At 37.1% G+C, this 20,334-nt stretch overlaps 1 protein-coding gene across 1 annotated transcript in view; it reads left to right on the top strand.

Annotated features, from left to right (window-relative positions):
* The window catches only part of LOC127872191 (receptor-type tyrosine-protein phosphatase mu-like), a 114,775-nt gene that overhangs the window by 78,215 nt on the left and 16,226 nt on the right, over positions 1-20,334 (top strand). The window contains exons 7-23 of the mRNA XM_052415521.1: positions 84-174; positions 1,974-2,139; positions 2,419-2,591; positions 3,334-3,657; positions 4,074-4,306; positions 6,098-6,167; positions 9,086-9,192; positions 9,458-9,653; positions 10,179-10,269; positions 10,727-11,006; positions 11,840-11,882; positions 12,289-12,403; positions 12,862-12,962; positions 14,486-14,664; positions 16,988-17,075; positions 18,140-18,213; positions 19,444-19,480. Coding sequence (XP_052271481.1) covers positions 84-174; positions 1,974-2,139; positions 2,419-2,591; positions 3,334-3,657; positions 4,074-4,306; positions 6,098-6,167; positions 9,086-9,192; positions 9,458-9,653; positions 10,179-10,269; positions 10,727-11,006; positions 11,840-11,882; positions 12,289-12,403; positions 12,862-12,962; positions 14,486-14,664; positions 16,988-17,075; positions 18,140-18,213; positions 19,444-19,480 — 2,368 coding nt within the window. The remainder of the gene's footprint in view (positions 1-83; positions 175-1,973; positions 2,140-2,418; positions 2,592-3,333; positions 3,658-4,073; positions 4,307-6,097; positions 6,168-9,085; positions 9,193-9,457; positions 9,654-10,178; positions 10,270-10,726; positions 11,007-11,839; positions 11,883-12,288; positions 12,404-12,861; positions 12,963-14,485; positions 14,665-16,987; positions 17,076-18,139; positions 18,214-19,443; positions 19,481-20,334) is intronic.

Here is a 20,334-nt window from a genome sequence, read left to right as displayed (position 1 = left end):
TCAGTTTCCTTCCGTAATGTTGTTGAATTTGATAAAAGTGTCAACTCGTACCATGACGCTCACCTGCATTGGTTCTGCCGCAGGTTTCGGATGTGAGTGCCGACGAACGCTACACGTGCGTGATACGTGCCGTCGCCGGCGAGGTGTCCATCACGAGGGCTGCCGACGTGTTCCGTGAGTAATATGAGTCGCGAAGATATTTATAATCGTACGTGATATTCTTCGGCGTGAATTTTTATGTGTGTGTTTTAAATATATTTTTCGACGACACATTCGTTGATTTTTAGATTTTGGAAAACATAAGCGGAATTAGCGTCGTTCATTTTCCGACGTGTTTTTTGTTAAATCCTATGATCGGGCAAACGACAAAATCAATATAAATGTACATATATGGGCCGTGCTCTGTAAAAAAGGGTTTAATGCATATGCGTAAAGTGTCGTCCCAGATTAGCCTGTGCAGTCCGCACAGACTAATCAGGGACGAAACTTTATGCTTTTATGATAATTTTCGTTTCAAGAAAGTCTCTTCTTAGCAAAATATCAAGTTTGTGTGGAAAGTGTCGTCCCTGATAAGCCTGTGCGGAATGCAGAGGCTTATCTGGGACGACACTTTACGCACATGCATTAAAGCTCTTTTTCACAGAGCAAGTGTATGTGTATGAATAATAATGAATGTACAGTACTACGTGATTAACCAATAAGTTTGTGTATAAGACAACTCAAAATGAAGACAGGGTGTTAAATAGCAACATAGTTCTCGTCGCAATGTAGATCATCAGATAACCTTGTTTCGTATTTGAGTTCTTTTGCGTTGTTTATCACTATATAGCCAACATTTTGTCGTTTTTAGAGTTGACTAAAGCCGCCCTGTATTGGTAAATTCACATGAAACAGAACAAAAAAAATGTAAATAACGATAAGCCGAAACTTATTTATAGAACAATTCTGAATAAAAATCTCATCTGTCGGTGTAAAATGATATACATATGGAACGACTTAAAACTGTGTATTCATATAAAATATGAAAACGCGTTTATAACGCTTCCATTCTACCGTTAATTTTTTCAAAACGGTTCGTTGTCTTTCGTTGACGAATGGTTTCTGAATATTCTCCTCTTAATTGTATCCCCAAATGAGTCCCTCTGTTGCAGCGAGATGTGAAATGCTGATTTTTAATTTACTTAACTGCAAAATGATGCATATCTGCCTTTTGAAGTTTCGCTCAAGAGATGCGTATGAATACGATGGAACTATTTTAATGGCGCCTAGTTGCACTGGGACGCATTTAAATAATTGCAAATTGAACACTCGTCTATTTGTAAATGCATTTTGCGAGAAATGTTTATGAGTTGAACGTTCAGTTGTGCAAGTGATGTTATAATTATGTTGATAAAATCATGTTTCCAGATAATGTTATAAATGCATTTCATTCAAACAATAAAATGTTCGTTCTCGTTCTCGCGATAGACTACTTTTTTACTAAATGTTCATGAGTTCGAGTGTGACAAAACAATCTTCCTATGATCTTATTAGACTATACATAATTCAATAAAGTGAAGCTTTCATGGAAACACAATCATGATTAATGAGGTTTTACACAACTACTCATGAAGCTATTTTTCTATATCCATATGCATACTTAATACTTGATATGTATAGATCATCTACTAAATATAATGATATTTCTGTCGTTAATTGCACCATACACTATTTCGAGATTGTACAAATAGGTAGACGATGTTTCTTAAAATTAAAATGTCATGAGAATGGTTTTCTTGATGTCGCGCTTTCCATTTTAAAGGGATGTGTTTACAGTTTGGCAAACTTTCACTTTCAAAACAATTTACCGTACACACATGTAGTCGTCTTCAAAAGTCAACATCTAGCATACACTGTGGCTCTAAGCAGATCCCTTAGTTTTGAATTCGCGCGCATCTATCCAAATCGGCAGTGAAATGACAATACATTTTCAGTGCGACCGATGCTGATCACGGCGCCACGCGTTGTCAAGGAGCGGACGACGGCAACTTCCGCCCACCTTGAGTGGCCGCCGTGGAGCCGGGAGAGGGGCGACACCGGCGACTCGCCCATAATGTGGTACAGCGTCTTCGCGCGCGCTAACACGGGCAATGAATTCCGGTGAGGACACATTGACGACACCACATTATCACGTGTGTTTCTGTAGATAAAGGGATGTAATCACGGGATGAAGGAGCGACCGATTTATGTGACAGATTATTTTTTTTAGAATATGCATCATATCGACGAAAAGGTTCTTCCATCAACTTCGCATAATTTATTGATGAAAAAATACTATTTGGGCAAACGACTATTTAGACCATGAAAAAAACTACGACTTCTTATCCATGTACGTGTTTTTTTTCTCGTATACAAATGTCTATGTCCATTCATTTCCAGGTTGCAGAGCGTAGTACCGGAAGTGAAATGTCAGGAGTACACAGTTTGTAACTACACCATGACCGACCTGAAACCCAACACTTATTACGTCATTTACGTCAGCGTACGACGTCAGGGCGATGCGTCAGACGGGTTGCCTAGTCCAATGGCGCATGTAAAAACGGAATGTGCAGGTATTCTGGTTATACGCCCATGCATTCTTTGGAGACATTTCAGCAACAATCTTACAATACGCTTAAGTTACTGTGCCCTTCAACAGACGTTTGTGAATACTAGCCTCGTTTTGCGAAAAACTGTGTTTAACGCATTTGCAATCCGCATTGCTGTTTGGGGCTATTTATTAATGGATACGAACATTTAAGGCCTAAATGGTGTAACAATTCATGCTACAAATACACTACTGTTTTATATTTATAATCTTTCAAGTCTGCTGTGATAGATTTGTATGGTCGTTTATATGATCAAGAAGTGAAAAATGAATTCAATCATCGTAAGATGGTTAAACATCGCGAGTGATAATTAATTTAATTCGTTATTTATATGGGTGACTTGCTTCTCGATTTTGTAACGTATTTGATGAAAAACATTCAACACAATATAAAAGAAAAATACAATTAAAAATGTATTAAAAAAACGATGATAATTAATAGCATTTGCTTGTTTGTAGTTTATAGTGGAATATCCGTTGTTAATAAAGGCAATTGTTTCAAATAGAAACAAATAATAGGGAATTTTATCGTATATTTTTACTGTTTGATTTACTTTTTTACCATGATTTCACGATTAAATATTGTAATGGGACTGACGGAAAGACGTCGGACTTTAATTTTGTGAAACGACATCATTACTTTGACGTTATTCCCGAACATATCACGACTGAATAATTTAATTGAATTTGATCTTTTTGTATCTTAGAACCAACTGAGGGTCCGCTGATGATAACAGCAGACGCCGATTATCAGCACAACAGCAGTTATCCCAAGACGCAAGTGTTAATCGAGTGGCAGGATCCACTTCCGGTTGCGTGGGGATGTGACAGCATCCGCCGCTATCAGATATTGGTCTACAAGGGAACACCGGAAGTCATGGTGACGCACGTGGCCGGTCGCGCGCACAAGGAATTCTACATCCGGGAACTTGAGGCTGCCACTGAGTACTGTATCGGTGTCAAGTATGAGAACAATGGAGGGTTCTACAGCCCGGCGTCTCAGAATAAATGTGTAACGACGCCTGACACAGGTATGTGGCGGGTTTCAGTCTGCGTTTGGGTAAAAAAATAAAGCGTATATTTAACTCAATTATTAAAGATAGTATAGATATTATTGGATATTGTGAGGTGCCTAGTTGTCGATTAATCTAAGAAACAACATTGACCACTTATTCGCTGTGTATTTAACTCATTAATTCAAATAAAGTGTAGTTTCCGGACATGACCGCCTTCCCGACTAATACTACATACTAATACTTTTATGTGCTAATCGGTCAATCTGTTTGCAGGTTAATGCTTTCGACGTGCTAGGTATCGGTTTTATCGGTCAATCAGTCGGACGAGAAAGACATTGGTAAAATTGTTTTTCGCAAGGACGCCATATATTATTCACGTTTCGCACGTTAAGACTCGCACACTTAAACTCTTACTAAACGTTCTTCTGCAGTATTATCCGCGCCGACAGACCTGCGCTTGACCCACCATACGTCACAGGCCTTGACCTTTTCCTGGGGTCGCCCTGCCAACGCCAAGGTCAACCTGACCACGTACACCATCATATACTGGAAAGGCTTCGTGAGGGAGCTCTCCACTAAGAAGGGAGTACAGTGGGAGTCTGAGGAACCGGAAGTGGAGTTTACTCTGACGGGTCTTGAACCAAGCACTAGCTATAATATACAGGTGACAAAATGTCCTCTTTCGATTTTATTTTGTTTGTTTGCTTATCATAAGTTTTTTCCTTTTCATCCAATTTGTTTTAGGCTAGTAGAAAAAAATCATATCTTTGTCAATATTTGGAAATTTTGGCTTAAATTTCAGCTTTTAAATCAGCAAACTCTACCTGAAATGTGTGGAACAGAAACAAATCATGTTTTGATCAAATACAGGTCAAATTCGAAATGCCAGCCGCCTTAAAGTGTGGGTGTACTTTTTTGTAGTTTCTTATGTTATGATAATGGAAAACTGATGCAATGTCGATTAAAACTCAAGATATTACTGTATCGAATAATACTCATTTTGAGAAAAAAACGAGAAACGTCAAGGTTTGACAAAAATAGTAAAACCAGATTACAAATCTTACATAATGATCTTAAACGATCATTTAAAATGTTAATCTTCGTTACACTCTGGTTACTAAAGTATTTAGCTGATGATATTTCGTTAAGGTTAGGCATATTCAATTATAAAATGGTTCTTTATTATTAATTGATGTAATTATTATTGAACTATGTGATTAACATATCCCTTATCATTGACGACAACGTCATCATCAGGGATGTCAACTTCTTGCCTCCTTTACTTTACACATTTTACTTATGGCATGTGACCAAAATGGCAAGTGACCAGATGCCCGATAATAAGAACAGACAGAAGAGAACAGACAGTTTCTTAAACTAGCGCATCCGTAATGGGCATCTTTCCAAATATAATCTAATGTATTATTTTCTTAATCAGCATCATTTCACTGAACTACATGCATAATTTAAGGCGGTCCTTCCAATGCTTTTTAAAAATCATACTGATTTTTTTCAAAACCACCCACATGCTCGACTTTTGTCCAGTTTGTTTGCACCCCGGTGTGTATGAAAGTTCCATATTTCATCCATATTTTCAAATATGGACATGCAGGTGTTGTATAAAGATGCAGTAAAGGTGTTTAAAGTTTAAACAAGATGAAATAAGTATTCTTTTACAGACATTTATTTTTTATGACTTGTTATCTATGGAAGAGCGCCATGAAATGTAAGTGGTTTCAGCCAAGTAGAAATTGGCTTGGTAAAAAACAAAGTGTCATTTAATTCAAAATTGTATAATTTAAGTAATATTTTGAACTTAGTTTTAATAGATACACTATATACAGCAAATATACCAAGAAATGACAGATTTACCGTTTACTTTTTGAAATAAAAATGCAACATGCATGATTCGTATTTTCAGCAGTAAATCACCCAATTTAGCCATAGCGTTGTTTTAATTTAAAACAATCAATAATGTGCATACAAATTGCAACATATATAACAAAAACATAGCTTATATGCTATATTAAATCAAATTACGTTAGAAAAGAAATAAAACTCGTCGCAAAAAGTATGCGTTGTTCGCACGATTCGAACCTGCGCGTGAAGATCCCAAAATATTTCTAGTCTATCGCCTTAACCACTCGGCCACGACAATTTTCCCATTAATACCCGCTTAAATTAGATATCCATAAGTAATGCCTCAGTCACAAATAATCCGGTTGAGCAAAATATGTCGTCCTCGATTAGCATTTGCGGCCTAAACAGACTTATTTGGAAAGATTTTCAAAGCATTAAGCCCAGTTTTCCCAGGGCGTGGCTCACATTGATAAAAATGGGGTCAACGGTGTGGAACGGTCAATATTAGGAATAGGACTGGATGCTTAAAACTGTTTAATACCAATAGCATCATGTGTGTACTTTTATAAGCTAAATAAAATGTACTTGTTTGCAGATTCAAGGCGTTAACAGCGCGGGGTCAGGTGACTACAGCACCATCTTGACGGCGTCCACTGCGAAAGAACGTATGTACATAGTTTTGGTTCTTGTGCGTACCTGTTTGCTCGAGCAATTTCTTTTAACGAATACTATGCTCGCAACGTTGTGTTTTAGCTCGACTATTAAGCGAACAGCTCGAACGATACTACTCAATTTTTTGATGAAATGCGATCTATAGTATAATGTGACTGCTGAGTTTTATCAGCGAAAATGGGGGTTTTATGCAGGTATTTTGAAAAGATAATGCTGCTTTTGCATCTAAAATCACTCTAAATTCGGAAAAACTTAAAAAAAAATAATATTTAGATAGCGTGTATGTCTATTTTATTAAAGCATGTATACATATGTTTTTTAATAGACATCAGTTTAGTTCATGTTTGCTTCATGGAACCCATGAATAAAGAACTGAAATCACGCAAACCATTATTGCTTGTTAGAGGACATGCAAAATACGTTATGGACACATTTCTAGTTTTTAGATCGATCTGCAATTTCGCATACGCAGCAGAAATATGTTGAATCTGATGAAAAGAAGATATGCTCTGCCATTTTAACAAATAATGTCGCTGATAAGCTACAGTATACTAAATTGTTAAGATTTGCAATGTATACTCCCTACAATATTATTCTTGATTAAGTGGAAGCCGCGTTTTTCAATTGAAGACAGTTTAAAGGTTTTACATTAAATTACTTAAGAATTGTCAGTAATTTATTGAAGTTAGTAAACTAATGTTGTTGTTTTTCTATTATTGTTTGGTAACAATGAGTGCATGCACTATTCACACAAAAACATAACGTTTTATTGGGATTTTCTTATCATCACCACTATTTCACGGTGTTACTAATACAGGAAATGTGGTCGCTTAAATCATGCAAATGAGCCTCGCTCTGGGAAAACTAGGCTTAAAGCATGTGCGTAAAGAGTCGTATCATATAAAGGTCACAATATACTAAATAGTTTACCTATATAATTCAATGTGAAAGCGCCATCTTTAAGCGAAAATAAATGCAACATTTTGCACATAGAGACCCCCATACCCATACCTTTTCTTTAAGGCCATTCTAAGCGGAGTCGATTTGTGCAATAAAAAAGATTGTACGAACCAAGAAATAACTTGTCAAAAGTCAAAATCGACTGTTTTTGCAACTTTTTTTCCGGCCGTTTTATAGTGAAATGTAACCTTTTTCAGTGCAGTGTTTTCCTTTAGTCTCTAAGGTAATCATATTTCAGGGATATAGAAGTGAGCACATATTCATGCCCTACTACTTTCTCCAAAAGATAAAGACAGAACACTAGTTTAAAGTGCACAACATGGCTTCGAATCAACTATGATATTTTTTTAGAGAGTACAGCACTACATGAAACGGTTATTTAGTATACTGTAACCTTAAAGACAACGTTTATTGTTAATATCGCCAAAAATAAGCACTTCTTGAGTATTATAAACCTATTTTCAATATGCGTGCCAAATTTCAGATCGATCTTTCAGGTAGAAATGATTGAAAATGCATTTTATAATAACACCTGGTAAGCCATCTGCCTTTCGCGGTCGGAGCTTTGATTTATAAAAGGCGATCTGGAGTAAAAGACTGCCCTTAATAATAACACTCAGTCTAAATACTGGAATATTGTTACAAGCTACCTCCATAAAGAAGTAAACAACTATGAAAACGTGTTTTGAGGTGCTTTGAGCAAAAATTGTTGCGATTTGTGATGCTGAAGACGAGTTTTTGTACGATTTTTTATTATTTTCCTCTAAAAAGCTTTTTTTTCGTAAAAAATCACTATGCTCGTTAAATTAATGAAATAAACGCATTTATTCCGTGAAAATTGCCAAAACGCGTAATACCCCACCCAAAAAATGGTGATTTTATGTAAATACAGCTCCTTCGTGACGGGGCCTGGTTTGCGTTTAGGTCACAATATACTAAATAGTTTCCCTATATAATTCAATGTAAAAGCGCCATCTTTAAGCGAAAATAAATGCAACATTTTGCACATAGAGACCCCCATACCCATACCTTTTCTTAAAGGCCATTCTAAGCGGAGTCGATTTGTGCAATAAAAAAGATACGTCTTGTACGAACTAAGAAAGAACTTGTCAAAAGTCAAAATCGACTGTTTTTGCAACTTTTTTTCCGGCCGTTTTATAGTGAAATGTAACCTTTTTCAGTGCCATGTTTTCCTTTAGTCTCTAAGGTAATCATATTTCAGGGATATAGTAGTGAGCACATATTCATGCCCTACTACTTTCTCCAAAAGATAAAGACAGAACACTAGTTTAAAGTGCACATCTATTTTTTTAGAGAGTACAGCACTACATGAAACAGTTATTTAGTATACTGTAACCTATAAACCTGTGCAGTCCGCACTGACGAACCAGGGACGACGCTTTCCGCCTTCACTGCATTGTCGTGTTGCCGAGACTTACCTGAAATGAAAATAGCATTAAAGCGAATAGTGTCGTCCCTGCTAAGCCTGTGCGGACACATGCTAATCTTGGATGACACTACACGCACATGCATATGGCCCAGTTTTCCCAGAACGAGGCTCAAATCGTGCAATCATATGTGTCTTGTTCTGATAAAATTGGCATAATACATGTGCGTAAAGTGTCGTCCTAGATTAGCCTGTGCAGTTCGCACAGGCTAATCAGGGACGACACTTTCCGCCTAAACTTTATTTTCGGTAAGGAGGGACTTCCTTGAAACTAAAAATACCATTAAAGCGGAAAGTGTCGTCCCTGATTAGCCTGTGCGGACTGCACAGGCTAATCTGTGACGACACTTTACGCACATGAATTAAGCCCAGTTTTCTCAGAACAAGACACATATCCCCATTTAACTCACTAACCTTTGATTAATTTGTCGACTCACACTAACAACTCGTCATATTTACCCTTCCATGCAGCCGAGGATGTAGTTTTAGATACGCCCGTTCTAGGTCCGGGCATAGTGACGCGCTTCCGGAACACCTCGCGCACCACCACTTCTATCATGCTCGAGTGGCAACATCCGGTCCCCTCAACTGTCCAGACCCTTTTCTATTATGTGAGTTTCTGTCAATCTTATATTGATTCGAATGCGCAATAACTCTTGAGCAAAAGAGTGATAACAAACATATCTGTAAGAATTTCGTTTTTTTATGAATTTGTTTTATCTAAAATAGATTTACTTTTTTCCATACAATAATGTACAAATCATAGATACGTTTCATTAGTTTGTTACTAATATTATATTTTAGGAATAGAGTGGCTGTTGAAACACGGTATTATAATTAAAGTTTTTTTATCCTTTTGGGTATTTTTGTACACAGGTACAGTGCGTGAGCCTTCGATCGCTATCGTCACCAATGTTCGAACCGTTCCGTATACCAAGCACGATGATGCCGATGACGTCGTTCAACTACAGCGACCTGACGCCCTCTACCGAGTACAAGTGCACTATCAACGCAAGCTCCAGCACAGGCACCGGGCCGAACTCTTACCTTCTTGTGTGGACGGAATCTGTTGGTAATGAATTATTCATATATGGGTCGTGCTCTGTAAAAAGGGGGTTTAATGCATTTGCGTAACGTGTCGTCCCAGATTAGCCTGTGCAGTCTGCACAGGCAAATCGGGGACTACACTTTTCGCTTTACTTATATTTTTCGTTCCAAGAAAGTCTCTTCTTATCAAAATCTAGTTTAGGCGGAAATTTTCGTCCCTGATTAGCCTGTGCGGACTTCACAGGATAATCAGGGACGACACTTTACGCACATGCATTAAACCCCTTTTTCACAGAGCACGGCTCAATTATGTGTTTTGGATCGTAATTTTCTTGGTAGCTAAATTTCGATTATTTCACCTTTCATAAGGTGAGACATTGTCTATGTTTTTATTATATCTATTTAAGACACTTCAAGCTTATCTTTGCTCGATTTATATCTCTTAGATTTCGAATTAGATATAATTTCTTATTCGCTCGGCATATCAATGTTTAGACCTTTCAAGGGCATTTTTAATGTCTTTGAATGTCTTTGTCATATCTATGTTTAGATCCGAGCGATCCACCGGCGCCGACGATACTGGGACGATCAGAGACGACGGTGACCGTGGAGATCAAGCCCCACGATGACCTGACAGTCAGGTAAAGTGGTAGAAATGTCTGAGTTGTTGTGAAGTTTGCTTGCACGTAACATATTCCATTTATCTAAGAATGAGAATAACGAATTTCTCCTACGCAGAGGAATGTGAGAATCTTCTTTTTATGTGTTGGTTGTTGTATAGAATTGCAACAGCTGTAATAATAATAATACAATAATAATAATACTAATACTACTACTACTGCTAATAATGATAATAATAATAATAATAATAATAGTAATGATAATTATTATTTTTTTTTTATTATTATTATTATTATTATTATTATTAGCAGTATTATTATTATTATTATTATTATTTGATAAGAAAAATAAGAAGAGGAAGAAGGAGAAAAAGATTTCAAAAAGGAAATAACAAGTACGACTATTAACAGAAGAAGACGAAAAACTAAATATGTACAATGTAATTTAAATATGTCCATCTTTAAAAATTTATTTCAGTTTCTACCGTATCGTCGTCGAGCGCCTTCAAAACCAATCTAACCGCCGACGTCGTCGCCGACGCGTGCAGTCGGACGACGTATCCGACACGGCAGTTGATTACTACACAGCCGTAAAACAGGGCCTCCCAATGTACGTGACGGCGCAACTATCCGACCGAGACGCCGTCGGGAACTTCGTCGTCGGCGACAACAAGACATACGGCGGCTACACTAACGTTCCCTTGCTGCCGGAAGTGGAATACGATATCTGGTTGTGCGCTTTTGCTGAAACTGATACGGTGTGTGTTTCGACCATTATAATAATAATTCTAAACCATATGTAATAATATTGAGTGAGAAATTGTTAACTTTTCTATATCAAATACATTGTTTAACCCTTTCCCCCATCAGGAGCAAAATGAAAATGGCTTTTGCAACCAGCATAAAACCAGAACAGCCTGCGAGTAACTCACAGTCTGTTTAGGTTTTATGCTGTTTGCTGCTCATCAACTAAGGGTTGGAAATGAAGCCTTCAAAACGTGAATTAAGTAAGAAAGGTCTTAAATTAAATTTAACTTTCTAAGGGACTACAAATGCGTCCAAATACATATATATGTGGGAAAGTATTAACGTTAAACAAACTAAAAGCAATCAGGTGTGCGGCCTTTATTGTAAAAATAATCATGGATATCAAATGAGCGTTCTTTTCGTAAAACAGAGGTCATTAAAAAGTCGGCTTATTGCGGTTATAATGTTGGTAAGAGACTGCTTTTGATGAAGAGGTTGGCAAAATAAATGGGGAAAAATCATGTGTGTTTTTAATTTCGTTACTCAGTTTAATTAACCCCGAATATAATTGCTCTTGTAATTATCCCGAAATCCTGTAATTTTAAAGCAAATATACAAAAAGTGTCATTATAAAAGCCAGTTCACTGTCTCTTGGGTTCACTTAAGATGGTATTGAACAATGTTGTATGAACATAATTCACAAAGTCTATTCTGCTAATGACCTTTAATGCTGTACCGAATCGTCAGTTAAGTTGAATTGCTTTTATATTAAATTGTGCTGTATTTCCTGACTAACAACGATAAATCGACAGTTGAAATATCTTACATTATTTGATGCTTTCAGGGTTTAAGAACGTCGACATCGAAAGCTATAAAAGGATCCGTTGGTAAGATTGTGTACTTTGAAATTGCGTTAAACACAATTTTTTATCTCTGAGGAAATAACGATAATTTAAGGAAAAAAACGACAATATACTTTGTCTTGATGAATGATGTCGTTATTACTCGTCAATATCCTTGTTACAATTATTAAGTAGCATATATTGTAACAGATTATTTAATTATATTAGAGTCATGTTCTGTGTCTGTTATTAAGTTTGTTTAATCAAAAAATTATTTGATCAGCACTCTAACACTGCAAAAATGTGCACCATTTTGGTAAGCTTTCTTTGTGAAAATATTACACATAGATGATAAAGATCTAAACACAATTGAAATATAAATGGATACTTTCGTTTGTGTTAAATTTCAAATTATGCAACATGGGGCCACGGCAAATGCGGCATTTTTCAGATCGTAGTGTTCTGACGGCGGATATGACGTCAAATCACGTTCCCGCTATTGTCGGGGTCCTTGTCGTCTTCATTGTCCTCATCCTAGTGGTGGCGCTGATGCTGTTTGTATGGAGGTAATGACGTCATGAACTTTATGACGTAAGATAATTATTGTACACGTACAATATACACATTTGAGATCTGTCAGACATTTCTGTCACGTTGTTAAATAAAATGTTAAATAGTATTTGTTAGACGTACAATTATTAAACAATTTATTACGCCTTATTAAACGCCGTAAATCAATTAAAACAAAAACCAAATTTACAGAATGAACACATCTACTTTCATTTGTCACAATATCTCATGTTCCTTGGGCGTCTCTTTTTTTTAAGACAACTTGATTTGTTTTTTACTGGAGTCAACTTATCTTGTCCATGAGTTTGTTTTGTCTACATATTACTCAATATACATGTCGTACAAAGTCGCATTCGCATTAATTAACGCCAACGCGACCAAGACTTCAATTGACCTCTTATTGCTTATTCAGTAGGATACGCTTTTATTTCTGCTTCATGTACCATTTTGCTAGGAAAAAGAAGATACAGTCGGACCGTGAGAAGGCGGAAATGCCCAACTTCGGGCCTACAATTATTCCGGAACCAGATTTGACTCCGCCCTCGACCCCAATTGGTAGGTAGTGGAACAAGTTCTGTAACAGATGCTCTCGGTAAACGCATGTCCGTTCGAATTCATAATAATAAATCAATATGACCTTAATGCTAGTGCGTTAAGCGTGATTAAAAAGTACATTGTGTAGCCTGTGCAATCCGCACCGGCTTCTCGGGAAAGGCAAATTCTGCTTCAACCATATTTGACGAGGAGTAGACAACTCCTGTAAACGACACCATCCAGGGGACATAACTCCACGTTGAGGAGTTGCCTGCCCCGTTAAGAAGAGACTTCCTTAAAACAAATAATTCCACAATTTCAGGAGTTGTCGTTCCTTAAAACAAATAATGCCACAATTTCAGGAGTTGTCGTCTGTGATCAGCCTTTGCGAACAGCCCAGTTTTTAAGCTCACCTAAGCACAATGTGCTCATGGTTAGCTTTTGTGATCGCCTTTTTTTCTTATATGGCCATAGTAAAACCTTGTTTGTTTGTTTGTTCTAATGTCATATTGGGCTGCAAAGGGCAGGTCAGTTCCTGTGTATCTCAGGTGAGCGACTTTGGGCTTTTCAGGCCCTCTTGTTTCATGAACTAGGTTCGAATTAGAATCGCTGAGGTTGATATGTTACCGATGTAATAATAGCGTCCCCAAACTAAGAGTTATATTGAAATTATTACGTTCAGGATCGGTGAACGCATTAGGCAAATGATAATTGCTCGGAAATGGGTCAATAAACATTAAATAGATTTATTGTGTGATCCAAAACACCGGGCTGCTTAAAGATCCGTTCTGAATGCCAAAAAAACATGAAGGGTACCAAGAAAAAAAGGCAAACCTTTGTTTTAGTGGAACCAATATTCGCCCTGTTAAAAGTTCTAAATTTATATCGATAGGGGAAGTAACGTCGTATTTGGTCGTCAAATCGATGTATCATTTAATTCCCCTGTTTGTATTCGGTCTAAATAGCAGATACAATTTATGGTTACATAGTACTGTTTGCGATTGGTTGTTTCAACTTTGACATAACATAATGCTTCGTAAAATGACCTATCAAAATGATAGAATTGAATCTACATGAATATACATTTATTCGAACAATAAAAAACCTGTTTAGGCCATTTAGCTTCCGGTTTTAACGTTAGCGTAAATTTATAATCAAACATTTCTTTGAATATAATCAAATAATGATCTATGTACGATACAATATAGTAGACACCACCTCATTTACAATGTTATGTCGCAAAAAGTATTTTAAAGACCAGCACATGTTTTAGTGAACGCTTCAAGAAAAACGATTTACGTTAACCCATTTATACCTAGTGGACTCTCCCATCGTTCTGAATTGGATCAATTTATTTCCAAAATTAGGGATGTCTAGTATATCTATTTCTATATTTAGAATATTTCTTACAGAAATTCCTTTAAACAAACAGCGCAGACTCTGATGAGACGCCGCATCATGCGGCGTCTCATCTGGGTCTACGCTGTTTGCCAATGCCTTTTTTATAGACGCTAGGCATACATGGGTTACTGCTTCCGTTCCAGACACGATGGACCACAATCCGTTGCTAGGCGAGTGCCCGGACGCCGTTTCCGATACGGACTCGGAGCCTGTTTACGGTAACATCGGCTTCGACGTCGTCCCGGTGCGAGTAGAGGACTTGTGGGACTACGTCAAGAACAACAAGTGTAACGAATGCGAGGGCTTCAAACGCGAGTACAAGGTAAGCCTAACACGAATACAACGTATGTCATGCGAGTGCGAGATAAACTTAACGCGCATACAGCGTATTCCTTACGCGAGAACAAGGTATACTTACCGCGTGTGCAAGGTATACCTAACGCGAATACAACGTATGCCATGTGAGTCCAAGTTATACCTAACGCGAATACAGCGTATGCCATGCGAGTGCAAGATAAACTTAACGCGAATACAGCGTATGCCTAAAGCGAGTACAAGGTATACTTACCGCGTGTGCAAGGTATACCTAACGCGAATACAGCGTATGCCATGCGAGTGCAAGATAAACTAAACGCGAATACAGCATATGCCTAACGCGAGTACAAGGTATACTTACCGCGTGTGCAAGGTATACCTAACGCGAATACAGCGTATGCCATGCGAGTGCAAGGTAAACCTAACGCGAATACAGCGTATGCCTAACGCGAGTAAAAGGTATACTTTACCAAGTGCAAGGTATACTTACCGCGTGTGCAAGGTATACCTAACGCGAATACAGCGTATGCCATGCGAGTGCAAGATAAACTTAACGCGAATACAGCATATGCCTAACGCGAGTACAAGGTATACTTACCGCGTGTGCAAGGTATACCTAACGCGAATACAGCGTATGCCATGCGAATGCAAGGTAAACCTAACGCGAATACAGCGTATGCCTAACGCGAGTAAAAGGTATACTTTACCAAGTGCACGGTATACTTACCGCGTGTGCAAGGTATACCTAACGCGAATACAGCGTATGCCATGCGAGTGCAAGGTAAACCTAACGCGAATACAGCGTATGCCTAACGCGAGTAAAAGGTATACTTTACCAAGTGCAAGGTATACTTACCGCGTGTGCAAGGTATACCTAACATTTGACAATACACCAGTATCACTGAGCCGCGATCTGGGAAAACCGGACTTAATGCATGTGCGTAAATTATCGTCCCAGATTAGCCTGTTCTGTCCATACAGGCTAATCAGGGACGACACTTTCCGCATAGACTGAATTTTCGTTAAGAAGAGAATTCATTTTCAACAAAATTCCATACACGCGGACAGTGTCGTCCCTAATAAGCCTGTGCGGACTGCACAGGCTAATCTGGAACGACTAACGCACATGCATCAAGCCCGGTTTTCTCAAAGCGAGGCTAGTCAACGTTTTATGAAATTTACTAAAAGCAATATGATATGTTTTAATTATTTATTGATCGGACTGCGTCAAGAGCACGTTAATTACAAGATTGAGGGGATTCATAGAGCGAGTACACGTATGAGGTACCCAGGCACCACATTTTAAGTCTTATAGTAAGTTGTTTATTGTATGCGACTTAGTAACAGACGTGGACAATGATTAATAGGATTCATTCGAGCAAACTAGGTACACCAATATATGGTCTAGCAAACTAGATACACCGATATATGGTCTAGCAAACTAGATACACCAATATATGGTTTAGCAAACTAGGTACACCAATATATGGTCTAGCAAACTAGGTACACCAATATATGGTCTAGCAAACTAGGTACACCAATATATGGTCTTGCAAAATAGGTACACCAATATATGGTCTAGCAAACTAGGTACACCAATATATGGTCTAGCAAACTAGGTACACCAATATATGGTCTAGCAAACTAGGTACACCAATATATGGTCTAGCAAAATATTTGTAAATGTTTTTAGTTAATAAAACATATATAATGAACTCATAAATTCACTGTTATTTTACTACGTAGAGGAAGATTGAGAATTCTTTTAACGGGATAACGATTTAGACCTAAAGTATTGTAATGTATGACATTTTGAAAGAGGGTAATTTAAATTTTAATAAAAGCATGTTTGCACTCATCAATTTTTTATTTGACAGTACACTACATGATAAACAGTTTGTCGTTCTTTACCAGTTTGTTCCTTGAAACTGCTTTTTTTTCAAATTTAACCATTTTTAGTATATAAATGCGTAGTTAAGTTACCAAAAGAAGACCAAAAGAAGATGTCCTTGCTACTTCTTGAATGTTCTGCTTCAATTATTTGTAACAGAGTTTTGATATTTTATTTTTTTGAAAGTAGTTCAAAGTGCATTTTTCTTTTGACTGTTTCTCAGCAAATACTAATCTTGTATGTGGAATGCAAATTAATATAATGACAATAGCCATATTGCAGTAACAATTAAGCATATTGATTCATTTTATATTCGTTAACCTAGTTGACTCTTGTAACTTCTCAAGATTTGCTGTTTTTATTGCATTTGCATAAAAAAATATATTAATAATTCTTGGTTTTTTTATGTTACATATTCCGTTGTTTTGTTATATTTCAGTTAATTCCCGCTGGAGTTACAGCCATGTGCGACGCAGCGAGAAAAGAAGAAAATAAAAGCAAGAATCGATACGGCAATATTGTTGCATGTAAGTATTTTGAATAATCTAATCTGTTGCAACAGTGTGTTTGCACAAATGTATGTTTGTACACTAATTAGAATCGCTATAAATTGTAATTTAGTTTGGACTACTTGCACACAAATGTTTCGCGCCTGATGAAGTTGCTGACGTATGATTTTGTTTTTAGTGGTGGCTTAATGAAGTGGTAGAACTATTATGTATGTTTTAACTATGTTTGAGAAGTGTAGAGAATTCGGTTAGTACATCACCATTAGTCTATGTATATAAAATGTATATACATTATACATAGAATAATAGTGATGTAATAACCAAATTTTCTACATTTATCAAATTAAGTTTAAACATATACACATATAGTTCTATAAATATATATGTTTATTCATACCCGTCGCTTCAGTACCTCTTGCTTAGGAAAGAATTGTTACAATTAAAATGAGATGCGCTCTATGAAAATCGGGCTTAATGCATGGTTAAGTATCGTCAGATATTAGCTTTTGAAGTCAGCTCAGTCTTACCAGGGACGACACTTTCAACGTAGACCAGACTTCCGTCAACGAAAACTTCCATTGAAGCGGAAAGTGATGTCCTCTATTGGACTTTGCGGATTGCTTATCTTAATTTGTGACACCGCTTTACTCTCATGCATTATATCCGGGTTTTGCAGAGCGAGGCTCAAATATATTAACCCATTTATGCCTAGTGGACTCTCCCATCCTTCAAAATTGGATCAATTTATTTCCAAAATTAGGGATGTCTAGTATACTTATTTCTATATTTAGAATATTTCTTACAGAAATTCCTTTCAGCAAACAGCGCAGACCCAGATGAGACGCCGCATTATGCGCTAGGCATAAATGGGTTAATAAAACATTATAATGTAATGTTAAGTAATTCTGAGTTGAAAACACATCTTCATGGTTTGATGCCTGTGCTTGGGACGAAAAAAACAACATTGTCTATTAAGAACGATGTACATTATGTCTTAAAATCATACGCTTTAGAAATTCGCATGATTGTAAATTACGCGATGAACATCTTGGCAAATTATTTGTTTAAACATCTACTTACAGACGACCACACACGAGTCGTGTTGCACGACTTTGAAGAGGAACACGACGACTACATTAACGCCAACTATATTGACGTAAGTCATTAAATTATGAACGCCGGTATACTTTTAAGTAGCAAGGAAGAAGAAATGTTTTTATACTTGTTTTACCATTGTCGTCTGTCTGTCTGTAAACACATTAATTTCCGACGAAGCACTCCTCAACTTAGCAACGTAAATGTTTCAAAATGTCATGTTTTTTTCCATATGGTTTGAAGCTGCGCACGTGCAATTTTTATAATACTATGCGTAAATTTCTTATAGTGATGCTCCTTTTTTTGACTTTCTATATAACTTTGTTACTAGTATTTCAGCATGGTAAAAATTGAAACGTATTTTTCACTTCTGTCATACGCTCTTTTTAAATTTTTGTATTCTTGCATTTTTCTCTCTTAAACTGTACACTGCATGCATCATTTTGTACATGATTTCATTTTTTGTAAATCGAATACGAGTGATATTTTTGCGTAAATATTTCCACCAACTGCAGCTGGTGCCTGTATAGGAACAGGAATAACATATGCACGTCCATTTAAAATTTGGCATTAGCCCGTATTTACAGAGCTTCTAAATGAAATCTTAACTATCCAACGGCATTACCTAAGTGGAATACTATACTTGTTCATCATCTGTATTTTTGCATTTATTTTAATGTATGTAATCGCTTGTATTGAGCTTAATAAACTTTGATCTGGATATGCCATTGGCGTCGGTAGAATACGTTATCATTGACGTGAGAACATGAAATATCTTGCATGTTCAGCCACGGGATGTAAACCATCTGGTTGTCCGTTGTAAATAAATAAAGACATGCGTGCCATGGTAATAATGGAATAACGAAACGTAATCATAGAAAGTTCGTGTCTACGAATGCATTTTGAATATGTGTTTGTTTCGTTCATATATAAGCTGGGCTCTGTGAAAAAATGAATAAAAGCCTGTCCGTAAAGTGTCGTTCCAGATTAGCCTGTGCGATGAACACAGGCTAATCAGGGAAACACTTTCCCTTTCCGCTTATATGGATTTTTTCGTTTAAAGGAATTCTCTTCTCAACGAAAATCCAGTCTAGGTGGAAAGTGTCGTCCACGTTAAGCATATGCGGACTGCACACGCTAATCTGGGACGACACTTTACTCACATGCATTAAGGCAAGTTTCTCTGAACGCGGCACATATAATCTTACGATATTGACACGAATATGCATTAACATAACGTACACGCCTAGTCTGCAGAACCCAATGCATATCTAGTCCTTATTTATTACAGGGTTACAGTAAAGAGAAGGCGTACATAGCTGCTCAAGGTAAGTGAAGAGCCTGGTTTACCTCATCTTGGGCCTGTCTTATGAAAGACATTGCGAAACTCTCAAGTTACGATACAGTTATGCAAGAAGCGGAAACGATAATTATCACCATTAGCCCAGTTATGCCTTACGTCTAGAACAAAAGGCCTTTGCAAACAGCGTAAACCCAGATGAGACGCCGCATGATGCGGCGCCTCATCAGGGTCTGGGCTGTTTGCTTAAAGGAATTTCTGTAATAAATATTCTAAATATAGAAATAAATATACTAGACATTCCTAATTTTGGAAATAATTTTATCCAATTTAGAATGATGGGAGAGTCCACTAGGCATAAATGGGTTACATTCAGTTATTGTACACGTTGTCTTCCCGTCTTTCACGTGAACCTGATATCAGGAACCTATTTATGACAAATTTATATTCGAAAACTTCGAAAATCTGTCGTAACATACATTTATTGTTAGAGCGTAGAAAGGGCCATGAGTTTTAACTACGCATCCAAAATCGATTCCAGCACTAAACTACTTCATAATTCTGTAAAAACAAATGATTGTCATTATTTTAAGTGGAACATTGAAAGACGGTTTACAATTACAATCAACCTGATGTTTTGTTGAAAGCGAAAGCAAAAGCCATTATTCCAATTTGTTCATTATATCAACTCGCATCGATACAACAACTCGGGCAATTTTCGCCGTTAATCATTTTCGTTTGTTGTTAATAGTCTTGGAATGTCCGTCACACGGCTGTGAAATCTTAACGTGTGAACTTCCAGCAACATTTTAACATCTAACAGCCAACTTTACACACCAGTGAAGTTTTCAAAATGTTACCATTGATCGCCCATTGTATCTT

The sequence above is a fragment of the Dreissena polymorpha genome, chromosome 3 (assembly GCF_020536995.1).
Source record: "Dreissena polymorpha isolate Duluth1 chromosome 3, UMN_Dpol_1.0, whole genome shotgun sequence".
In the NCBI taxonomy this organism is placed as follows: Eukaryota; Metazoa; Mollusca; class Bivalvia; order Myida; family Dreissenidae; genus Dreissena; species Dreissena polymorpha.
This window is presented reverse-complemented; position numbering and strand designations above follow the sequence as displayed.